The sequence below is a fragment of the Myodes glareolus genome, chromosome 10, assembly GCF_982192425.1.
Source record: "Myodes glareolus chromosome 10, mMyoGla1.1, whole genome shotgun sequence".
In the NCBI taxonomy this organism is placed as follows: Eukaryota; Metazoa; Chordata; class Mammalia; order Rodentia; family Cricetidae; genus Myodes; species Myodes glareolus.
In genome coordinates, this window is record NC_142035.1 from 33,824,367 (window position 1) to 33,845,593 (window position 21,227).

The 21,227-nt window shown below is 43.9% G+C and overlaps 1 protein-coding gene across 1 annotated transcript in view; it reads right to left on the minus strand.

Moving 5' to 3' along the window:
• The window catches only part of Dtd1 (D-aminoacyl-tRNA deacylase 1), a 186,853-nt gene that overhangs the window by 13,451 nt on the left and 152,175 nt on the right, over window positions 1-21,227 (minus strand). Inside the window, exon 5 of the mRNA XM_048455508.3 lies at window positions 12,096-12,268. Coding sequence (XP_048311465.1) covers window positions 12,116-12,268 — 153 coding nt within the window. The 3' untranslated portion in view covers window positions 12,096-12,115. The remainder of the gene's footprint in view (window positions 1-12,095; window positions 12,269-21,227) is intronic.

A 21,227-nucleotide genomic window follows, 5' to 3' on the forward strand; every position in this document is an offset into this window, starting at 1 on the left:
CAGGAGAAACTAGAAATAAAGAGAATGTAGAAGAGTCCAATGAGCTGAGACTGGAGAAGGGTAGAAAACTGTGAAGATCCAGAGAAGAGAAAATGATGAATTCCAAAGATCAGCCAGGCGTTGAGAACCAAGAGTTTCAGACATTCTACATCTACAAGCTGTATCAATAGCTGCTGTTAGGATCTAAGGAATCTTGACATCCGAGGTCCAAGAGTCACAGCACTAGCTACTCTGGCAACTTATTTTCTAATAAGCACAATAATAGCAATGGGAGTCTGTCATGGAGAAATCCAACACACTACTAATAGAGTGCCATAATAGTGAAAATGTACCCCAAATTGCAGTGGAGGTCCCAGAATTGGAGAGGTCATATAGAGAAACTGGGGCATCATGTAGCAGGGTTAGAGTCCCTGAGCAGAGGCCATTAGTGAAGGTGCAGCCTCAGTGGAGACTCCAGCATTTTTGAGATGCTAGGACCATGAGCTGCCCACCATGGGACGGATGACAAGAGCAGATGAGCACATGAGAAAATTGTATATGTTGTAGATGGCAGACCTTATAAAGGAGAGTACCCAAAGTCCTCTAGAGCCCAGAAGATGATGAGTGAGTCCCAGATGTCAAACACTGGGCTTGTTACAATGTTGGAATTTTGTTTTGTTTAAATATAATTGTTTGCATGCCCTGTTTTATTCCATTTTCGAGTATAAATGTATTTCATGTATTTAAAATGGTTGTTATTATCATCATCATCATTAGTAGTATTATTTGATGAGAGCCCACAATTAAGAGATTGAATATTTTAAAGAAACTTGGAACTTTTAAAGTGTTTGATTTTTTTTTCAAGACAAGGTTTCTCAGCGTAACAGTCCTAGCTATCCTGAACTTGCTCTGTAGACCAGGCTGGCTTTGAACTCACAGAGATTTACTTATCTCTGCCTCCCAAGTGCTGGGATTAAAGGCATGTGCCACTGCAATTTTTTAAAGATATGTGGAACTTAAAAAACATCCTTCATAAATATACAAAAAAACAAACTTCCAAAAACTGTATGGAATGAAATAACCAAAGCAATTCTAAGTAAAAAGAACAAAGCTGATGCTGTTATAATACCTGACCTCACATGCACATTAAATAAACCAAAGGAACAAACTAGAGAACCAAGAGTTAAAAAACATACTTTTATAAACACATTTCTTTGACAGTGAAGACATACATTGAAGAAAGGAAATCCTTTGATAAATAGTACTGGGCAAAGTAGACTGTCCATACAGAGAAGAATTAAATTCCCAAGTCTTACTATAAAAAAAATCAACTCAATATTAATCAAAGACATAAATGTAAGTCCTAAAACTATAGAATTATGAGAAGAAAAACTTCAAAACATCATGAGGTAAATATTTGGATGATTGCAAAAGCGTATGAATCAAAAACAGAAAATGATAAATAAGATCACATCAAACTAAAAGCTTTATGTAGAGCAAAGCATTCAACAGAGTGAAGAGACAATCTAGAAAAGGGGGGAGATATTTGCAAACTATAAGACAAGAAATGATTTTTAGAATATATAAGAAAGTCAAACAAACCACTTAAGAAAATAACACTGTGATTTTCAAATGGCAAGCTACCTGAATAGATATTTTCCAAAAACCAACACATCTAAATATCTAATAAGCATATGAAAAACTCATCATAACCAACCATCAGAGAAATGTAAATAAGAACCACAACGAGATGTCATTCTACCCCAGTTAGAATGACTGTTGTAAAAGAAAAAAATAACTAATGCTTGTGACGATGTAGAGGAACAGGAAACCTGATATTCTTTCGATGGGAATGTAAATTAGAATATCTATTATAGGAAACAGTATAAAAATTTCTCGGAAAAATAGAAATAAAATCATCATATGACCTAGCAATCCCACTACCAGGAATATATCTGCAAGAATTGTGATTAGTAGCCCAAAGGTACAGCTACATTCATGTTTATTAACACACTATTCACAATAGCCAGGAAATGAAAGCGACCTAGGTGACTATCAACAGATAAACGGATTTTAAGAATGTATTTTACATACACAATAGAATGTCTGACATCCATTTAAAAAAGAATGAAATGGCTTCATTTGCAACAACATGAAGAGCAGCAACAGACATGAAACAACAACAGAAAACTGAGTCACGTAAAAGGACGAATGTTGTATATTCTCACTTACATGGAGAAGACAAAGTAGATCTCAGAGAGGTAGAGAATAGACCTAATGAGACCAGATCCTGAGAAGAGTGTTGGGGACAGGATGCAAAGGGACAGTGTTAGCACCAGCCCCCCAGATGCTAGTGTGAAGAGCCTCACAGACCTGCCCCACTGCTCACATCTGCAGCAAAGAGCTGACAGGCCACACAGTTCTCATTAGAGATAAATTTCATGCTGCTGGGGCATCCAGAGACAGCCTGACTATGGTCAGGTAACACGGGTTACATATTAACTAAGCCTGCTTCCTTGAAGTGCAGTACCACCCCCTTCCTCAGAAACATTGATAAGTAGATATAGCACTCTATGGAACTGAAGCTCCTTACTTCAGGCCTTGCCTGTGGCATTAATAAATCTCTTGTGTGAATGATAATTCTACCAGGTGCTTTTCTCTAGAGCCCCTTTCCCTTCTCCTTCTTCTAAACTAGCAGTTGGGAAATGGGCACAGGGGTGCAGTTGGATAGGAATACAGTAGGATGACTACAATCGGCTCCCACACCTACAGTAGGATGACTACAATCGGCTCCCACACCTACAGTAGGATAGTTACAATTGATAAAAATAACAGAATGTTTCCTGATAGCTAGTGCAGAAGATTTTGAATGTTCTAAGCAAAAACAAAACAATAAGTGTCTTTGGTGGCACATATATCTGATACATGTATACATACACCAAAAGGTAACACTACATACCATAAATATTTACAGCCACTATATGTCATTTAAAATTAAAAATACATTTGAAAAATGAGAATAAGAGAGAAATAAAACATTTAAATATTGAAAATACAAAAACTACCAATTAGAATTCTAGACCAGCAAAATTAACCTCCAAAAATAAAAGAGAAAACTAAAGATTTCCTCAAATATGTGCTTCAAAAAATATGGAAAGCAATTCTTCAGACAGAAGGAACATGAAATAGTTTGAAAAACCTGTGTTCGCAGCATGAAAGGAAAAGCCATAAATCAGAGAAACGAAGGCAAACAACCTCTTCCTAACCTTGATTCATCTTTAAAATAACCACTCAGGAAAGGATGAAAACAGTGCACCAGTGACCATCCCACGTGTCAGCTGGGGCCATGGCAGTAACATCACAGGAAGGAAAAACTGGGAAGACAGCATTGTGCAGGTAACTTAACATGATGCTGTTTAAAAGTGGAACCAGAGACATTTAAAATTGTAAACTCTAGAGCAAATGCACACACACACACACACACATGCATACACATGTGCACAGACTACTCAACTACTCTGCTCATTAGGAAGAAGAACACTCTACCAAGAAGGTTGCATCTTACTATTCCAACAAAGGTCAACCTGGAAAAGCAAGCAGATGGCAACTCCCAAAACATTCCCTTGTTTTGTTGACATTTGAGGATGAAATGTGGGGTGCTCTTCAGGAGCTCTTCTCACACCCTACTTACAGCAGTCAAGTAAATACTCAAATGTAGTGAGAGGTGACCCCTAAGCAAAGAACAGTCTTCCAGCCCAGGCTGCCCTAACACCCGCCTGTTAACAGGAAAATAACTGAGTCACAGTCTCACCGCAAATCCTCTCATCCCGAGGAGCGAGGTGAGAAACCTGAAGAAATGAGACCAAGTACAGAACAAACGTTAATTTTAGCATTTTTATGCCTGTTTGATGAAATAAAAAGGAATTTGCAATTTGACAAAGAAATGCCCCTACCCTGGGAATATCCTCCCAACCATGAAGGGTATTTAATCATTTTCAAAGAAAAATAGAGCCAATGGTATGAGTTTCTCATTATAATTTCTTTGCCTTTCCCTTTTGCCTCTCAAGCCCTGAAAATTCAAAGCAGCTCCCCAGGCCCCACGGGCTCCCCAGGGCTCTTTCTCCTTTTAAAGAAAAGCAAAAGAAAACTGCAGCTCCCGTCTGGACTGGCTGTTCCACGCAACAAAATAAACCAAGGTCACCATCTGCCACTCTTCTTCAGTTCTCACCAGTATCTAAAATGTCTGAGGGTGATTTTGTGCCTATTGAGATGACAAATTTCTTCAAGGTGACAACACAAAACTTAAACGTGCAATTGTTGTAGCTCCTGTCCTTTAGTCTGGCCCCCTTCAAAGTCTTCAAATCCAGAAATGTGGCTAAATTCTCAGAGAAGGGTACACCCCAGCCCTTCACTGGTTCTCGGCTGAATGGTGGCTCAGAGGCCAACAGCACACTGGCTCAGAGGGACGACCCCTGCCAGGCTCTGTTGAAGCTCTCTCGCCTAGATTACAACTGGAATATGAGAGTCTCCCCAAACAATAGGGGTTACTCCATTGCCCTTGCTTATCTTCAAGAATTTGAAGGTAAGATCCTATTGCTAAAGACATCACACACTTCAGACACAAACCTGGAGGAATAGAGTTGGTACTGACCTGAAAACCGCCTCCCCAAAGACTAGTTCTCAAAGCATTGGAAGATCACACACACATACACACGCATGCACACATATACGCACATGCACATACACACAGTCAAGGGGAAAAGCAAGCAGCAGTCCTACCCTGCAGGAAAGCCTATGAACCACAATGACTAAACTGGCAATGTACCCATGGTGGTGCAATGGTGGCATTTCATCTTGGGGGTAACCAGAAGCTGTCTAGTTGGACTTAAGGAGAGAATTCATTCCTGGTTCTGTAAACCTAGCCAACTACCCATGGCTGGAGAGATCGTTCACCCTAGAGAAGAATCTACTACAGCCACTTTCCTGAACCAATTCTAACTGTATTCTAAATACGAAGTTCTAAATACTTAAAATTCCTAACTATATTCAAAATACGTATTCTTATACCCAAAGGCAAGTCTAGCTCTCACCCCTCATCAAAGAAGCTTCTTTTGCAACAGATGGAGTCTACTACCAATATCCACAATTGATCAAAATCCAGAGAACAAGTGACTATGGGCTATCTAACCCCAACTAATAGATCTCTAATGATGTGGGATTCCCCTCTGTATGCTATGAATACGTTTTATTACCATTAGCTAATAAAGAAGCTGCTTTGGCTTATGGCAGGGTGGAATAGAGTTAGGTGGGGAAAACTAAAGTGAATGCATGGAGAAAAAAGGCAGAGTGAGGCAAATGCCAGGTAGCTGCCAAAGGAGAAAGACACCAGAACCTTATGGGTAGGCCACATTAATTGTGGTGATACACAGATTAATAGAAATGGGTTAATTTAAGATGTAAGAGCTAGCTAGGAATATGCCTAAGTTATTGGTTAAACAGTGTTGTAATTAATCTAGTTTCTCAGTGATTATTTGTTTCCTGGGTAGTCAGGAAACTAAAGCACAATCTCCGTTTACACTCTAAGGCAACCCCTATACTTAAGACTCAGGGAAAATCAGGGACAAGGGAGAGGAAAGATTGTAAGAATCAGAAACCCTAAGACACTTGCTGCTAGATAGCATCCCTAAGCATGACATACATTTCACCATGAAATATCAACAATATGTTTGCCTAAACAATTAGTCATATAATGACAGTATCAGTTGACATACCAATGTGGACAAGAGAAATTTCGTATGTTCCAACCCCTAGATGAAGAGCTACAGGTGGCCAATGGATGCTAAAAGAAGAAGAATTAGTGTCCTCCAAGGATAACATAGGTTACCCAGTCCCAAATGACCGATCCTGGACGTGTACATGCAAGCCACACTAAATGGATTTGGTGACTTATGTATGTATATGTATGTAACAGTAATAACTAAAGATGAGACTGTGAGTTTAGGAAAGAGGAGACACGGGAGTTGGAGATAGGAAGAGGGTGAGACTGACAAGGACACACTGCTCACATAGAAAGTTTTCCAAAAAAATTTTTTATAATTATTTTGAGGCCAAATCCAAAGCAAAAAGAAGCTGTCAGATTGTTCTGTTTTGTGATAATTTAAAAAGTAACCAAATTCTTGTCATGTGGTGGTGGCACATGCCTTTAATCCCAGCACTTGGGAGGCAGAAGCAGGTGGATCTCTGTGAGTTTGAGGCCAGCCTGGTCTACAAGAGCTAGTTCCAGGACAGACTTCAAAGCTACAGAGAAACCCTGTCTCAAAAAACAAAAACAAACTAAATTAACCAAATTTTTTATACCTCAAAAGTAAAACCAAGATTTTCTGATAGTTAAAAGTAAAACTCAAGACATTCCATTTGTAAAATATGCTAATATGTCAATAATATAAAGCAGAGTAATCAGTTAGCTGGTATTATAATTGTTCAAGATGTTTGAAAGCATAAAACATATTCTAATGTATGGACAGGCATGTGTATACATTTGTGTGCACAGGCATATGTCTACACATTGGTGTGTACAGCATGTGTATACATGTTTGTGTGCACAGACATGTGTCTACACATTGGTGTGTACGGTATATGTATACATGTTTGTGTGCACAGGCATGTGTCTAGACATTTCTGTGTATAGCATGTGTATATATGTTCATGTGTATAGACATGTATACACAGCATGTGTATATATGTTTGTGTTCACAGCATGTGTAAAGATGTGTGCACAAGCATGTATATATATGCTTGCGTGAACAGCATGTGTATAGACATATGTGCACACAGCATGTGTGTTTAGATTGATAATCTGGGTTTGGTTCTTTAAGATGAGTGCTAATGTTTTAATCCCTCTCCCGTCATTTTTGCATGGTAGTTTAAACATTTAATTTTGCATTAAACGTGTAGCTGAAGTCCTAATTCTCCAGAAAAAAGACTATAGCTTATAGCCTAACAAAAGTCAAGAGAAAAAGACAGTGCCCACAAGTGTAAAGAGAATGTGGGAGGCTGCCCACAGTCCTGGGATCCATGGCTGGAGGCCCAATCTAGTCTCTACTTCTGAACCAAGTGAAGGGCTTCCCCAGCACAACTGAGCCTGACAGACTGGCTCCTTCTGACCTTTGTTGGTGGGTACAGAGGAGTCCATCTTCCCAATGCTTCTGTGGGACCTAAAGGACTATGCACAGATGCTGAGGTTTAATCCAGTGTCTCCTTCCTGCACAGACCGCTGCATGCAGTCTGACACCATCACTCCACCTGTCCTTGATCAGAATCAGCTGCAGGAAGTGGACTTGATTGTTTTAAGGGAAAAAACACCAAGGAGGCAGAAATTACATAAAGACCTAGAAAGCCACCAGCAGGATGAGAGAAAGTCTGGATGAGACCCAGCACTGAGTTAATACCTGCTTCTAACTGGCACGACAGACCTGAGGCCTAACCATGCCTTCTATTTAGTTTGTTTGTTTGTTTGAGATTATAATACAATTACATCTCCCTTCCCTTTCCTTCCTCCAAACCTTCCCATATACCCCTCCCCTTTCTCCTTCATATTCATGGCCTATTTTTTTTCACTAATTGTTATTACATGCATATATCTATACATATACATTCCTAAATATAACCTGTGGGGTCATAAGCCGGTATCTGTATGTGCGTTTCCAGGACTGACCGTTTGGCACTGGATAACCAGTTAGTGTGATCTTCCCGGGGAAAGACCACCTTTCCTGCTCCCAGTTCTTCTCAGTTTCCTAGAGTTCTCTCCGTAGGGCTGTGCCTTGCAGGCTCCACCGCCACTCGCTGTCCACTTTGGCAAGTCCATCGGTGTCATCCTTGTTGAGTTCATGTTTGGGCAATCATGTTCATGAGACTTCATAGGTGCAGCTTCTAATGTTACTAGCAAGCACCATCTCACAGCAAACTCCTTGATTCTCTGCCTCTTTCCATTCCCTCTTCTACAATGTTCCTTGAGCCTTAGGTGAGGGAGTCTTTTGTGGATGTCACCGTTGAGACTGGACTCCACAACTCTGCATTTTGATTTGTTGTGGTTTTCTGTAAAGGTCTCTATCTGTTGCAAAGAGAAGTTTCCTTGATAGGCGATTAAGACTACAGCTATCTGTGGGTACAAGAACAAAGGTTTCTAGATTCTTGTTATGGACTATGCAGGTTTAATACATTAGGGGTTGTAGATTCTTCTCCAGTAAACATGACCTCACTAGCACTGAGTAGCTGGCTAGGTTTCTAGTACCAGGCATGATTTCCCTCTTGTTGAGTGTCTTAAGTCTAACCCTGTCTTCTTGCTGCCCTTTCTATTTGAACATGAGGTTGGACTCTGGTTTCCTCTCCATTTGGCTGGCCCCTCTGTTCTTTCCACTGGCTACCCAATACTCTGAATGCTTTCTGCCCTCAGCCAGGCAGAGGCCTCCTCTCCATCATTCTTCTTCATCCCTGCCCTTTGTGCCCTGTCTGCATGCATCACAATTCCCACCTCTAAACAGATTATTAACCAGTAACATTAGCAGTATTTGTATGACAAAAAGACTGACTACTGGCAGGAAAGAAAGACATGAAGTTTTAGAAGAAGGATGTTTTATATAATATGCGTGTCACACAAAATGTTATAACATATTCATGTATACTTAACATTATTAGAAACCAAATATCACATTTTATATATAACTAACCCACATTACATTTTTTCAGTTCAAGATCGTAAGCTAATGACTTTAGGCCTGCGCATCAAAATGAAAAAGTGGTGAGTTGGTGGTTATGACCAACAAAGTCCAATGTGATGGGACCTTTCTCTGACTCAGACTTCACTCATCCATGAATGTGTGAGGTTAAGTCAATCACGACCAGCTACTAGAGCACCACCATCTTCCCACAGGACACTGGAAGAAAGCATAGAGCTATAGGGAGGGTATAAAGGAAGTGAGAGCAACTCCCAAAACTATCAGGGGCCCATCCTTTCTGAGCTCTCTATTCATTCCTTTATCTGTTGGGAGTGTGTACTACTGCACCCAACTATTACTAAAGTATTTAATATCTGTACATGAACATCCTCAAAGCCATAGACATCTTATAGTCACTGCCTTCAGAAGGGAAGAGAATGCCTTGCTGGCAGCAACTCCTCTTGTAGTTTGCTATCTTCAGAATGATCCTGTCTTCAGACATGGTTTAATTGGTGTAGAAGCTGAAGGCTCACAAATGCATGCCTAAGACCTCTTCTCAGCCCATCCCCACAGACACAAGACTGTCACCAAAACTGATATTAGTATTCCCTCCTATTTATGAGTTCACCCTGCCCCTACATCATTCTAGATGCCCCCAAGACTCACAGTGATTAACCAAGCTGATCCTTTACATCTTCCAGCCCCACCTCTCTCCTCGAATTCCACTATTTCTTTGGATTTCTGCAGGTCCTCCAAACTGCCCTGTCTACTTCCAATCTCTGGTGACAGAGCTGGAGGATGTTTTCATGTTTGCCTGTCTATGTCACGTGCATACTAAAACTTTTCAGAGATTTATCATTACCCCAGGATGAAGTCCATATTCCTGGGAGTTATAAACCACATCCTGAATGACCTCCCACTGGTACCCAACTCTTCAATTAATTTTCACTTTCTCTTTTCCAAAGCTATTTATCTTTGTTATTTTCATTTTTTCCAATGAAATAATGCTGACACCTTGCTATAGAATGGATCTGAAATATCCTCCACAGACTTATATAGTCAAGGCTTGCTCTGTCTGCACCATGGTAGTACCAGGAGGCAGTGAAATTTTTCAGACATGAAGCCTGGGAGGACGTTTTCAGGTTATTTCAGGAATGTTCCTAAAGGAGACCATGGATCTCAGCCTTCTCTTCCTCCCCTCTCTCCTCTTTGTGCATCCTGGCCATATGCACCCACAATGGTATTTTGACTTTTCCAAATGATCAAAAATCAACAGGGTCACTAAATCACTGGCTGAAACCTCCAAAACTGTGAGCCAAAATAAGTCTTTTCAAAAGCAGATGTTTTGTTAGTTATAGCTGTTGTAATCTACTGGCCTGGCCTGTTACTTGGGTACCCTGTCCCTTTAATAGACAAGCCTCACACACTACCAATCCACCCCTTTCCCGGTGGAGGCAAGTGGATCTCCTGCCTCCTCCAGCCTGCTATCTATCTATCTATCTATCTATCTCCATCCTGCTTCTGAAGAGGTAGTTACTGCCTCTTCCCAATTCTCCCCCCGCATCTCTCTATCTCTATTTATCTCTTTTCCCCATAATCCCCTTACCCATTAAATAAACTCTATACCCAAGTGCAGCGCACGATGCCCGTCTGCGCTCCATGAACCGCCATACCATTCGTGAACCGGGCAAGGAGCTAGAGATTGAAATGCACAGACAGACAGACAGAGACACGGGTCATCCTTGAAGCCAGAATGCCCCAAGAATGCCCCCTTTATTGTGTTCAGGGGCAGTTTATATAGGGATAGCCACGTCCCGGTCAAACACACCAGAAACCACTCTCCTGCCATCAGGAACTCCTGAGGGTCTGATGCTCAGAGCAGCTGTAGGCACTCAGATCAGGGGAAAACAAGTTGTTTACAAGAAATTCAGGATCTGGGGGTTCACTGCTCCCAACATCTCACCCCCTTTTTATATATATAATTAGAAAAAAGAGCAACTAACCACATGCAAATCCCACAAGAAATCCAACTGCTCTTATAAGCTGGAAAATGCCCTTCTTTAATAGCACCATGGAGGCTTAAAAACCCAACAGGTGAAAATCCCATTCTCTGATCCTCTAGGCAAAGCAGAGCTTTTAATAACTTCAATTAGAAGGCTCTAGCAGTGAAGAGCATCAGAAGGCCAGGACTCCAATTGGTCCCAACACCCAAGCTCTCTCTACATTGCATATCTTTGTCCTCTGCTCTGCCAATACCGTGCTCAGTCCAAGAGACACCGGACAGTTCCACACCACAAATCCTTGACAGGAGTAAAGCAACCAACTAGCCCAGAATGTTACCAGCACCCACCTTTCTCAGGCCCCCTAAGAAAGACTTCGGTGCCCACAAATAAGCAGGAAGCAGTCTTGAGAACCCGCCGTCCCAATCCCCTCAACCTACCACACCCAACTCCCCACCATTTTATTATAAGACAAAGGCAGGAATGTCATAATCTGCTGGCCTGGCCTGTCACCTGGGTACCCTGTCCCTTTAAGAGACAAACTCCACTCTCCCCCTTTGGCCAAGGCAAGCGGACCTCATGCCCTCTCTCCTGAAGAGGTAACTACTGCCTTCCCCTTCCCCATCTCTCCTGTCTCTTTCCTCTTTCTCTGAACCCCCTTCTCTCTCTCCCCTTCTCCCCACCCACTCCATAACCCCTTACTCTTATACCATTCCCAGTGCCCACTAACTAAGCTCTACACCCAAGCTCTCTCTGCATGGCGTATCTGTCTGTCTCCTGTGCGGCCTCAGGAGACTCACTAAGGCCTCGGTGACCTGCTTCCACCCCTTGGGGGACTGACCTCAGGTCACCCGCATTTATAAATGATAACAGTGAGTATGGAAACAGTCTAGTCTACATAGCTGAGTTTGAAGTCAATCAAAACTACACAGCAGAATGCCCTCTTGATCTAATAAACAAATGAATGGCGGTGCCATGCAACGTGGAAGGACGATGGAAAGCACGAAGCAGGCGGTGGTGAGAGAGACTGCTGCAGAGGGCACGGCAGCCCTGGGTGTGGACAGTGAGAGCAGCAGCGGCAGACAGGGTGGTGGAGTTAGACAGAGATGGGGCCAGACAGATGCCAGTCAAGGCCAGGCAGTGTGGCTGGCACAGACAATGCAGGAGGGACACACTCACTAGGTGCACCCTGCAGCCTACAGACAGTCTCCTGTACACATTGTGCTGACTACAGCACAGCCTTACTGCAGCGACCTTCACCATGCAGGAAAGTAGCACATTCATGGATGTCATGACTGAAGAAGATTCAAGAGGAATGCTACCTTCGCAGCCATCTCACCTTGATTCATTTCTGCTCCCCTACAGCATGGGAGACAGAGCTGCACAGGTGAAAACCTCCTACCTGAGCTCCCGCTTCTGCATCTATGGCTCCCGCTCTGAAGACACATCGCCCTCTGCCCCGCTGCTGGCGCTGCGATCCTCTTTCCGGGGTGCACTCCGTTCTTTGCTTGACTCAGACGGCCCCTTGGCTCTGGTCTTTTCTTTTCTCTGCTGCTGCTTCTCCAGCTTTGATAGCTGATTAAGAAAGAAAATATTTTGAAGCGGTGAAGATGTGACTAGGTAGCCAACGCATGAGAACTTCCCGCATGGAAGCCACAGGGAAAGCTTCTTCCTGGTGCCTGGTTTTTCACAGCTGCTCAGAGATCAACAATGAACAACACTGATCAAACAGCACCTGAATCCTTGACACAGATTCTCTGCCCACTACCTGTAATGCCACTCTGACCTCTCAAACCCAGCATCTGGGATGTGAAGATAGCCATGCACCAAGCTTCTTACACCAGCTCAGAAGAACATCTTAAATGACAAAGGCCTTTTTTAACTTGTTACCATTTTCTTTGATGGCCTTGTAGCTTTTCTCACCATTGTCTCCCCTCTATTTTTTAAAGAGTGTTCAAAGCATTCCAGTATTTGCTGAAGGTAACAGAGAAGACTGTGAAATAAAATACAGTGTCTCAGTTACATTCCTGAGCCTAAAGCCTGACTCACCCAAGACACGTGCTCCTATTATGCTAATAGTAGTTACAGACGAGTCACCAGCCACTGGAGCATCCTCCAACTTTCCAGGGGCGGGGGGTGGCACACATGCTCTGATGTGACCTGGGCCCATTTCTTCCCTTGATATCTCCCCAAGAGTTTCAAAGTAACCACAGACTAGACAGTTAGAAGAAACTTAGGTCATCTCACACTGAGCAACAGTACAGTCACTCCAAAAAAGGTTTGCTGAGAATACTAGCCAAGTTTTGGTTCATGAGATTTTCTTGGACCAAGAAAGGCATCTGTACCAAACCCTAAGAGACAGCAACACCCAGCTCCATCTGCTTCCCAGACCAAGTCTTCAGGCATTTTCTCCATCACAAGGAAAGAAATTCAGCGAAGGGCTAGCCTCTCCCTACTGGCCTCTGCCCACTCCACACAGCCTGCCAGAGCACTGCTTCTATTATACACAGATTAGAACTCAACCTTTTATTAATGAACAATCAGTAGCCTTCAATCTGGTCTAAGAAATCAAATTTATTAACGACTGGCTTACAGTATTATCTTTCCCAATTTCCATTAACCTGAAAAGTTAGAGCAAACAACCAGGTTGGTTGATATGCTACAACTCAGAGACTTTCTTCCCAGGTAACTCCCCTTACAAGATTCCACCCTGAAGGATGGTAAGAGCCAGAGGTGGTGGATGACTACAAGGCAATGGTGTCTTCCAGACACAGCAGGGCAGGTGGACATAGACTAAGGGATTGTGTCAGCATGCACAAGACCTGTGTCAGCCCAGGTCAAAGTCCCAGCATGGAACAGTGGGAGGGGCACAGGAAGTCTCACCCCTTGCTGAGGAGCTATTGGCCATTGAGAGCTTCCAGAAGAGGAATGGTATGTTTTCTTTAAAGGTGTGAGTCTTAATAGGCCAATCACTCTCCGGGGCAGACCCCACAGCCAAGAGTATTTGCAGAGACAAAATTAGATGAATCAATGGTTTGGTTTGGTTTTGGTTGGGTGTTTGTTGTTGTTGTTGTTTTGCTTTGTTTCTGTTTGTTTGTTTGGCTGTTGAGATAGGGTTTCTCTGTGTAGCTCTGGCCATCCTGGAACTCACTTTGTAAACTAGGCTGGCCTCAAACGCAGAATCACCTGCCTCTGCCTCCCAAGCACATGTGCCACCACCACCCAGTCAAACAATCATTGAGAGAGAGAGAGAGAGAGAGAGAGAGAGAGAGAGAGAGAGAGAGAAAGAAAGTAAACAGCACCCAACAAAACAGTTGGGTGGGTGAGAAGATGAAGTGGATCTGGGAGAATTTGGGGAAGAGAATGAGTATAATCAAAATACACTGTATGAAATCCTCAAAAAATTAGTAAAAATATTTTTTTAAAGATTCAACCCCCAGCACACAGGGAAGCTCATAAGAATGTATAGTGTTATATTAGCAAAAAACCTAGAAACCATGGAAATATCCATTAATAGGACAGATAAAAATAACATGCTAAACTGACAAGAATATCGTAGGAAGGCAAATCTGCAATTACAAAAATAGAAGAATCTTTAAAATTATCTTGTGCAAAAACAAAGTTTCAGAGACAGAACTACACACCATGATGAGCTCATGCACTACACACTGTGATGAGCTCGCGCACTACACACCATGACAAGCTTGTGCACTACACACCGCAATGAGCTCACAGACTACACACTGTAATAAGCGCCCACACTGCACACCGTGATGAGCTCACAGACTACACACTGTAATGAGCACCCACCCTGCACACCGTGATGAGCTCACACATACACACTGTAATGGATTTACCCACTACACACTGTGGAAAGTTCACGTAAATGGATGGGAAGGCAGGCATTAGCTCCAGTGTACTGGAGAAGAGAGGGGGAAATGTGGTGGAATGAATAGACACAGGCTTCGACTATAACTGTCAACTTTCATTTCTTTAAGAACAAAACCAGACCTAGAGTTTAGCTTCTGACTAGGGCCAGGCCATGAGCTGTTTGTGCATGACAGTTGGACCACAGATGAAAGAGTGTACATCAGTCCAGAGCTTCCTTCATCGACAGCCACCCAGGGAAGGTTACACCTACTACACTATGTTCTAGGTGTGTGGCTGACCTCATGCTGCCCAACACTCACTGTCTGACCATGGCCTGGTAACAAACAGCATGTGTCCCTGTCCTTCAAATAGGAATGGTCAGAAGAAAAGGTGACAACATTTCAGCATTTTAAATCTAGGAAATGGCAACCAGAATGGCCGCATTTTCATTACAGCATTACTTTCCATGAGCAAATATTCCCTTTATAAACCGACAGTAGGAGAGAAAGAATTGTTACACTCGTGCTTTTGTTCCCCTCCTGCTGAGACCTCAGGTCAGGCATGGATCCCTCTGTCTTACTCTTTTTTAAAAAAACCATCTTAACTTGTAAATATGCCTCGTGCTGCAGAAATACATACTAAAAATGGTTAAGATGGCAATCTTCATATGTGTATTGCTAAAATTTTACAATAATTGCAGGGGCTGGAGAAATGGCTCAGTGATTAAGAGCACTTACTGGTCTTGTAGAGGACCCTGTTCCATTCCCAGAACCCACACAGAAGCTCCAGTTCCAGGGTATGCAAACCTCTTCTGGCCTCTGTGGGCACTAGGCATACAGAGATACATTCAGGCAAAACACCCATACCCATAAAATAATGTTTAATTAAAAATAATTTTGGTATGCTGGGCAGTGGTGGTACACACCTTTAATCCCAGCACTTTGGAGTCAGAGGAGCACAGATTTCTGAGTTCAAGGCCAGGCTGGGCTACAGAGTGAGTTCCAGGGCAATACAAAGAAACTTTTTCAAAAAAAAAAATAGCAATGCCCAGACCCAGAAAGAGGAATATGGTATGTACTCACTCATAAGTGGATTCTAGCCATAGTTAAAGGTCTTTGAGTCTATAATTCGTGATCCTAGAGAAGCTAAATAAGAAGGTGAACCTGAAGAAAATCATATAGTTATCCTCCTGGATATTAGAAGTAGGCAAGATTGCCAGGCAAACTTGGGTGCACGGGGGGGTGGAAGTAAGGGGAGATGGTTAGGGAGAGGGGGAGGATTGGGGATGGCTTGGGGGAATGGGAGGGGGGAGGGAGGAAGGATGGTTATGGGAGCAGGGAAGTTTGTATCTCAACTAAGGAAGCCATTTTAGGGTTTGCAAGAGACTTAATTCTGGAGGGGTTCCCAGGCCCAAGGAGAGGTCCCCCAGATTGTTCCCTGGGCAGCAGAGGAGAGGGTGCCTGAACTGGCCTTGGCCCATAACCATACTGATGAATATTTTGCATGTCACCACAGAACCTTCATCTGGCGATAGATGGAGATAGAGACAGAGACACATATTGGAACACTGTACTTAACTCCCTAGGTCCAAATGAGAAGCAGAGGGAGGGAGATCGTGAGCAAGGAAAAGCAGAACCAGAGGGAACCTTCATCCGACGATGGATGGAGATAGAGACGGAGACCCACATTGGAGCACTGGACTGAGCCCCCAAGGTCCAAATGAAGAGCAGAAGGAAGGAGAACATGAAAAAGGAAGTCATAACCGCGAAGGGTGCGTTCACCCACTGATACAAGGGGACTGATCGAATGAGAGCTCACCAAGGCCAGCTGGACTGGGACTGAACAAGCATGTGATCAAACCGGATTCTCTGAATGTGGCTGACATGGGGGCTGACTGAGAAGCCATTGACAATGGCACTGAGTCTGGTTTCATCTGCATGGACTGGCTTTTTGGGATCCTGGTCTGTTTGGATGTTCACCTTCCTGGACCTGGAGGGAGGGGGAAGGAACTTGGATTTCCCACAGGGCAGGAAACCCTGATTGCTCTTGGGAATGGTGAGGGAGGAGGAGAGGGAGTTGGGGGAGCGGGAGGGTATTGGGAGGAGGGGAGGAAGTGGAAATTCTTTAAATAAATAAATAAGGAAAAAATAGTAATGATGACAATAATAATAATATTTTGGTAAACATAAGTTGACAATACATATTGAATTCCCAATTTCTTTTTATTTTCTGTGTTTCTGGTTCATAAAACCTAAAAATCTGGAAGTCAGGGTTCTGCAGTACATACACTATGTTAATCTGCCTTTTGGTGTATTATACTCCTGTATGCAATATGTGTAGGTAGATACCCACATAAATGGATGATCACAGATGTGATCCAAGACAAGTATTGAAAATATGATATTTGCTTCAGATGACAAGAATCCCTCTCAGTTTTGTTTCTCCTTTTTAGAGGTAGCATACAGGAAACGTGACTATTACAAATGCCAAGAATGAATACTGTGGTGCCCGCTGTAGAGTCAGCTCCCACATGAGGCTTGCTGTGCCTTTTGCTTCCTCCTCTGCTGCCCTGGATAGCAGGCCCTAAGAGAGAGGCAGGATCCCAGGGGACCGGGACTGCTCAAGGGCATCACAGCTCCAAGCAGCACCCGTCGGATGTGGCTCTGACACAAAGGCCTTGTCCCACAGCACACAAATGTAGAGAAGTAGATCTGAACTTCACCCTAACCCTGTCCCCGCTACCACCATGAGCCAAGCTTTTAAATCACATGTGATAATTCTTTAAGCAATAGGCAGTCATGTTTCTGCCAACCATGCAATGCTGATTCTCTTACATTACTTATCTTAAAATAACCCAATCCCACATGGCTCCAGGCCACCAAATAAAGTTCTCTGTGAGAACACTGTGAACCAAATTAATAAATTGAAGCCTTTTCTCGGAAAACTGGGTCCAATGCATCCAGGAGGTGGAATTCACGTCTCAGGGTAAAGAAGCAGATGGACTATTTTCCTTCCCTTTTCTTTCTTCCCTCTCTTTCTCCTTCCCCTTTCTTTCCCTCCCTTTCTTCTTTCAAGCAGATGGATCTTCCCACTTCCTGCTTCCTCTTCACCGCCTACCCCTCCCTTCCCTTTCCTCCTCGGAACTATTGAGAAGGAAGAAAGAGAAAGGAAAACATGGTACTGTACACGGGCTCATATAGAAAGACAGGAGAGCCACGTCAAAGAGAAAGCAAAGCGCTGTGGGTCTGTGAGCACAGTACCCATGAGTGCTGATACCGAGTGCTCTGGGGCTTCTCTCCTCTCTGCTTGTTTAGTGCACTGATGAGCAAGCTCACACTGTGAAATAAGCCTTGTCCCAAGGACTGACCTTAGCGTCTTAGAGACAAGCCCAACCTTCCAAAGGCAGCTCTGGACTAAAGAGTCCCCAGGGGATCTAAATGAAGAACTTTCTTTCTCACTAATATCCACAAGCTCTGATAGCATTCTCTAAGAACATCTGACCACAGGCATTACATGCTCTGCAGCCAAGCCTGAAAACTGAAACACCCTGAGAGATCGGACAGTGACATAGGGACACAGAGCTCAATAGAAAGAACATGGTGGAGACTGGGCTATCTATCATGCAGAGGGCAAGCCCTACCCAAGGGTGTTCACATTTTTATACATATGTCTGAAAAACGTCATGCTAATATCACCTGCTAGGACTCCGCTTTGCTCTTCTACCATATGATTTGCTAACTCTTCAGATGTCAAAACAATTTGTCACCATCATCACTGTGAACAATCCACAGAGAAGCCACTGTTAGCACCATAGCCGGACCCCTCCCAGTCCCCAACGCCCTGCTGCACACGTTAATTCTTGCTTCAAGGAGAATAGCATCTGACCTAACGCCATGTGGCATGTGGTCTGCAGGAGCTGCAGGAGTAGCAAAGAAGTGATTCCCTCACTGAAAACACACAGGAGTGAGGTGACACCATCTTCCTTCTTTCCTGATCCTGGCCACATGGGAACCCTGGCACTGTACAGAGCTAGAGATGAGGAAGGGCTCCTGGGTGCACAGGAGCCTTTGGTGGGCCTGAGCATGGCTCCCCTAGCTAGGGACAGCAATTATGCTGCTTACAGTTAAAAAACAGTGTGGTTGGGGACAAGTACAGCTGAGAGCAAACCAGCAAAGCCACGGGCTTTCTTTCAGTTTGGCAGTATGTGAAATCCTGAGGCTTCTAGAACAGTAGTCTCAACCTTCCTAATGCTGAGACCCTTTAATAGTTTCTCATGGTGTGGTAACCCCCAAGTATAAAATTATTTCATTGTTACTTCATAACTGTAGTTTTGCTACTGTTATGAACTGTAATACAAATATCTGACATGCAGGATATCTGATCTACAGGTTGAGAACCATTGTTCTAGAGAGCAGAGAGGAGAGTGGCGCAAAGATAGGGCACCCAGACAGAGGGTTAGCCAGGGTGCTGTTCATTACCACCTTCTGTCCAGGGAACCACACAACCCTCTCCCTCAGCATATTGACTTCATTTAACGGATATTTCCTGAACGCAGCTATATTTTGTGCCTAGTCATAGCAGAGAGTAGCACATCACTGCACCTTTGGGGCTTACTGTTCCCCAGAAAAATGGTTGGTAATCCCTTATCTTCCAGAACCAGTCCCTGTTCTAAACACTTGATATGTATGTATAATGGAGTCATCATAAACCCACCCAGAACCTTCCCATTTGCCTAGAACATGTGGCTGGCTCACTGTCAGGCCTACAATGGTAAAGAGAAGGCAGTGCAGAGTCTGGGTGGAAAATGACACACAGGAAGACAGAAGCCAAAGGAGTGGAGGGTCACACCAGGAAAGTCAGAGGCCCAGTCCCAGGGATGGTGAAGCAAGCCAGCAAAGGGGATGAGTGAGGGGTGAGCTGGGCTGCGGTGGCCCTCACACAAAACTAGAGCATCTTCCAGGGGGGAACATGTCAAAACTCTACAGGCAGACTCATCCCAGAACCCTTGAACAGAGCAGATGGGGGAGTGGCCCAGTGAATAGGGCACCAAGACTGAGTGGTAGCCAGGGCGCCCTATTCATCAAAACAATGGTAGGGACATGGACAGTGCTCTGTGACACCTAAAAAATGTCAGATAGACTTTCTGAAGTAGGAATAAACAGGTCAATGCTGTTTGCAAGAGCAGACCAGGAAATGGCCTTGGAGGGGAGGGAGGTCCAGGTTCCCAGTTCTTAGCAGCATGGTTCCACAGGTGCCATGACGAGGAGAAGAGGCACTCAGCCAGCTGCAGACATGAGTGGCCCTGTACAGATGAGGGGCCTGTGCCTTCAGGGTTGGCATATCTGTCCCTAATGACGGTAGCAATTCACTGGCAAGAGGAAACCAGTTAGGCAGGCCTTTGGTGCCCAATGCTTCCATCTGCTTCACCATAAATGACCCAGGGCACTGGCTGCTCACAGCACCAAACAAACAGGGAATCATTATCATTACCCCGTTCTTTGGCTCACGCATGCCATTACACGGGGCATCTTTTATCTCTTCATGTTGAGGACATACAGTGCCACAGTGACAGAAACTATGACATGAAAGGTAACTCTTAATGATGAAGGATGTCTCCATTATTAACCAGAGGATTTGAGTCCTAGTCCTTCATGCTCAGTCAGACCCCGTAATCTTCAAGATTCCAGTATCTCTTGGGAGTCAGGCACAGTCTAACGACCTGCAGCTAGCTACACCAAACAAGGTTGGAAGGGTTCAAGTGGAGGCAGCAGGAAGGGTTGGGTGTGTTGTCCCCTACCCCACCTGCCTCCCTGGGGACATCCCAACCTACCAGACTAAAGCACTACACTGAGCTTAGCAGGGATTCCCAAGAACTGGCTTCTTTGTGGCTTATTTCAGAACAAATGAGGTACTCGTTAACACTTGATGGAAGGATCACAGCCGGAGTGAGCTGGCAAGGGCACCTGACACTCACTTTCAGCATGATTAGGGACGAGATCAACAGTGAAAACTCACTGAGGCCACAGATGAGCTACAGCACGTTTTTGTGAGAAGTCCCACAAAACCCAAGTCTGCGCATATCCTTTCTCTCATTGGAATATATAACTTAGAAAAAAGAGAGCCTCTATCCTCAAAGGCCCTATGCACATACAGTGAAAATTCTCCTTCAGTTCCCTAAACTCCATCTTCACACTGCAGAAACAAATGACCACTTAGATCCTGACAGCCAACTGTTCCCCTTTGGGATTCTGAGAACTCAAGAGCAGACATTATTACTCCCAGATTGTTCCTAAGCACAATGAGGTCAGTGAAGAGAGCACTTGCCCAAAGCCAAGCACAGGCTGGGCAGGCTGGGCAGGCTGGGCAGGAGCCAGGTCTCAGGACTGCCTGCCAAGCCTCCCGTTGACCTGACTGCTCTTTGGAGCAAATGCTCACCTATGCTGGGATTTACTGAGACTGCTAGGGCCCAGGGCAGCAAATCCCATTCCCATCCTTTTAGGCTAATGTGAGGTACGGTCCTGTCTTGGAGTTATTTTAATGTCAGTTATTTCCTGCCAGACTGTTCTGTCCTGCATATGAGCGAAATCTAATTAGAGAAAGAAGAAAATAACAAAAGAAAAACTTAAGCCCATGAAGTCAGTTCTGTGGTTTTTATAGACCCTGT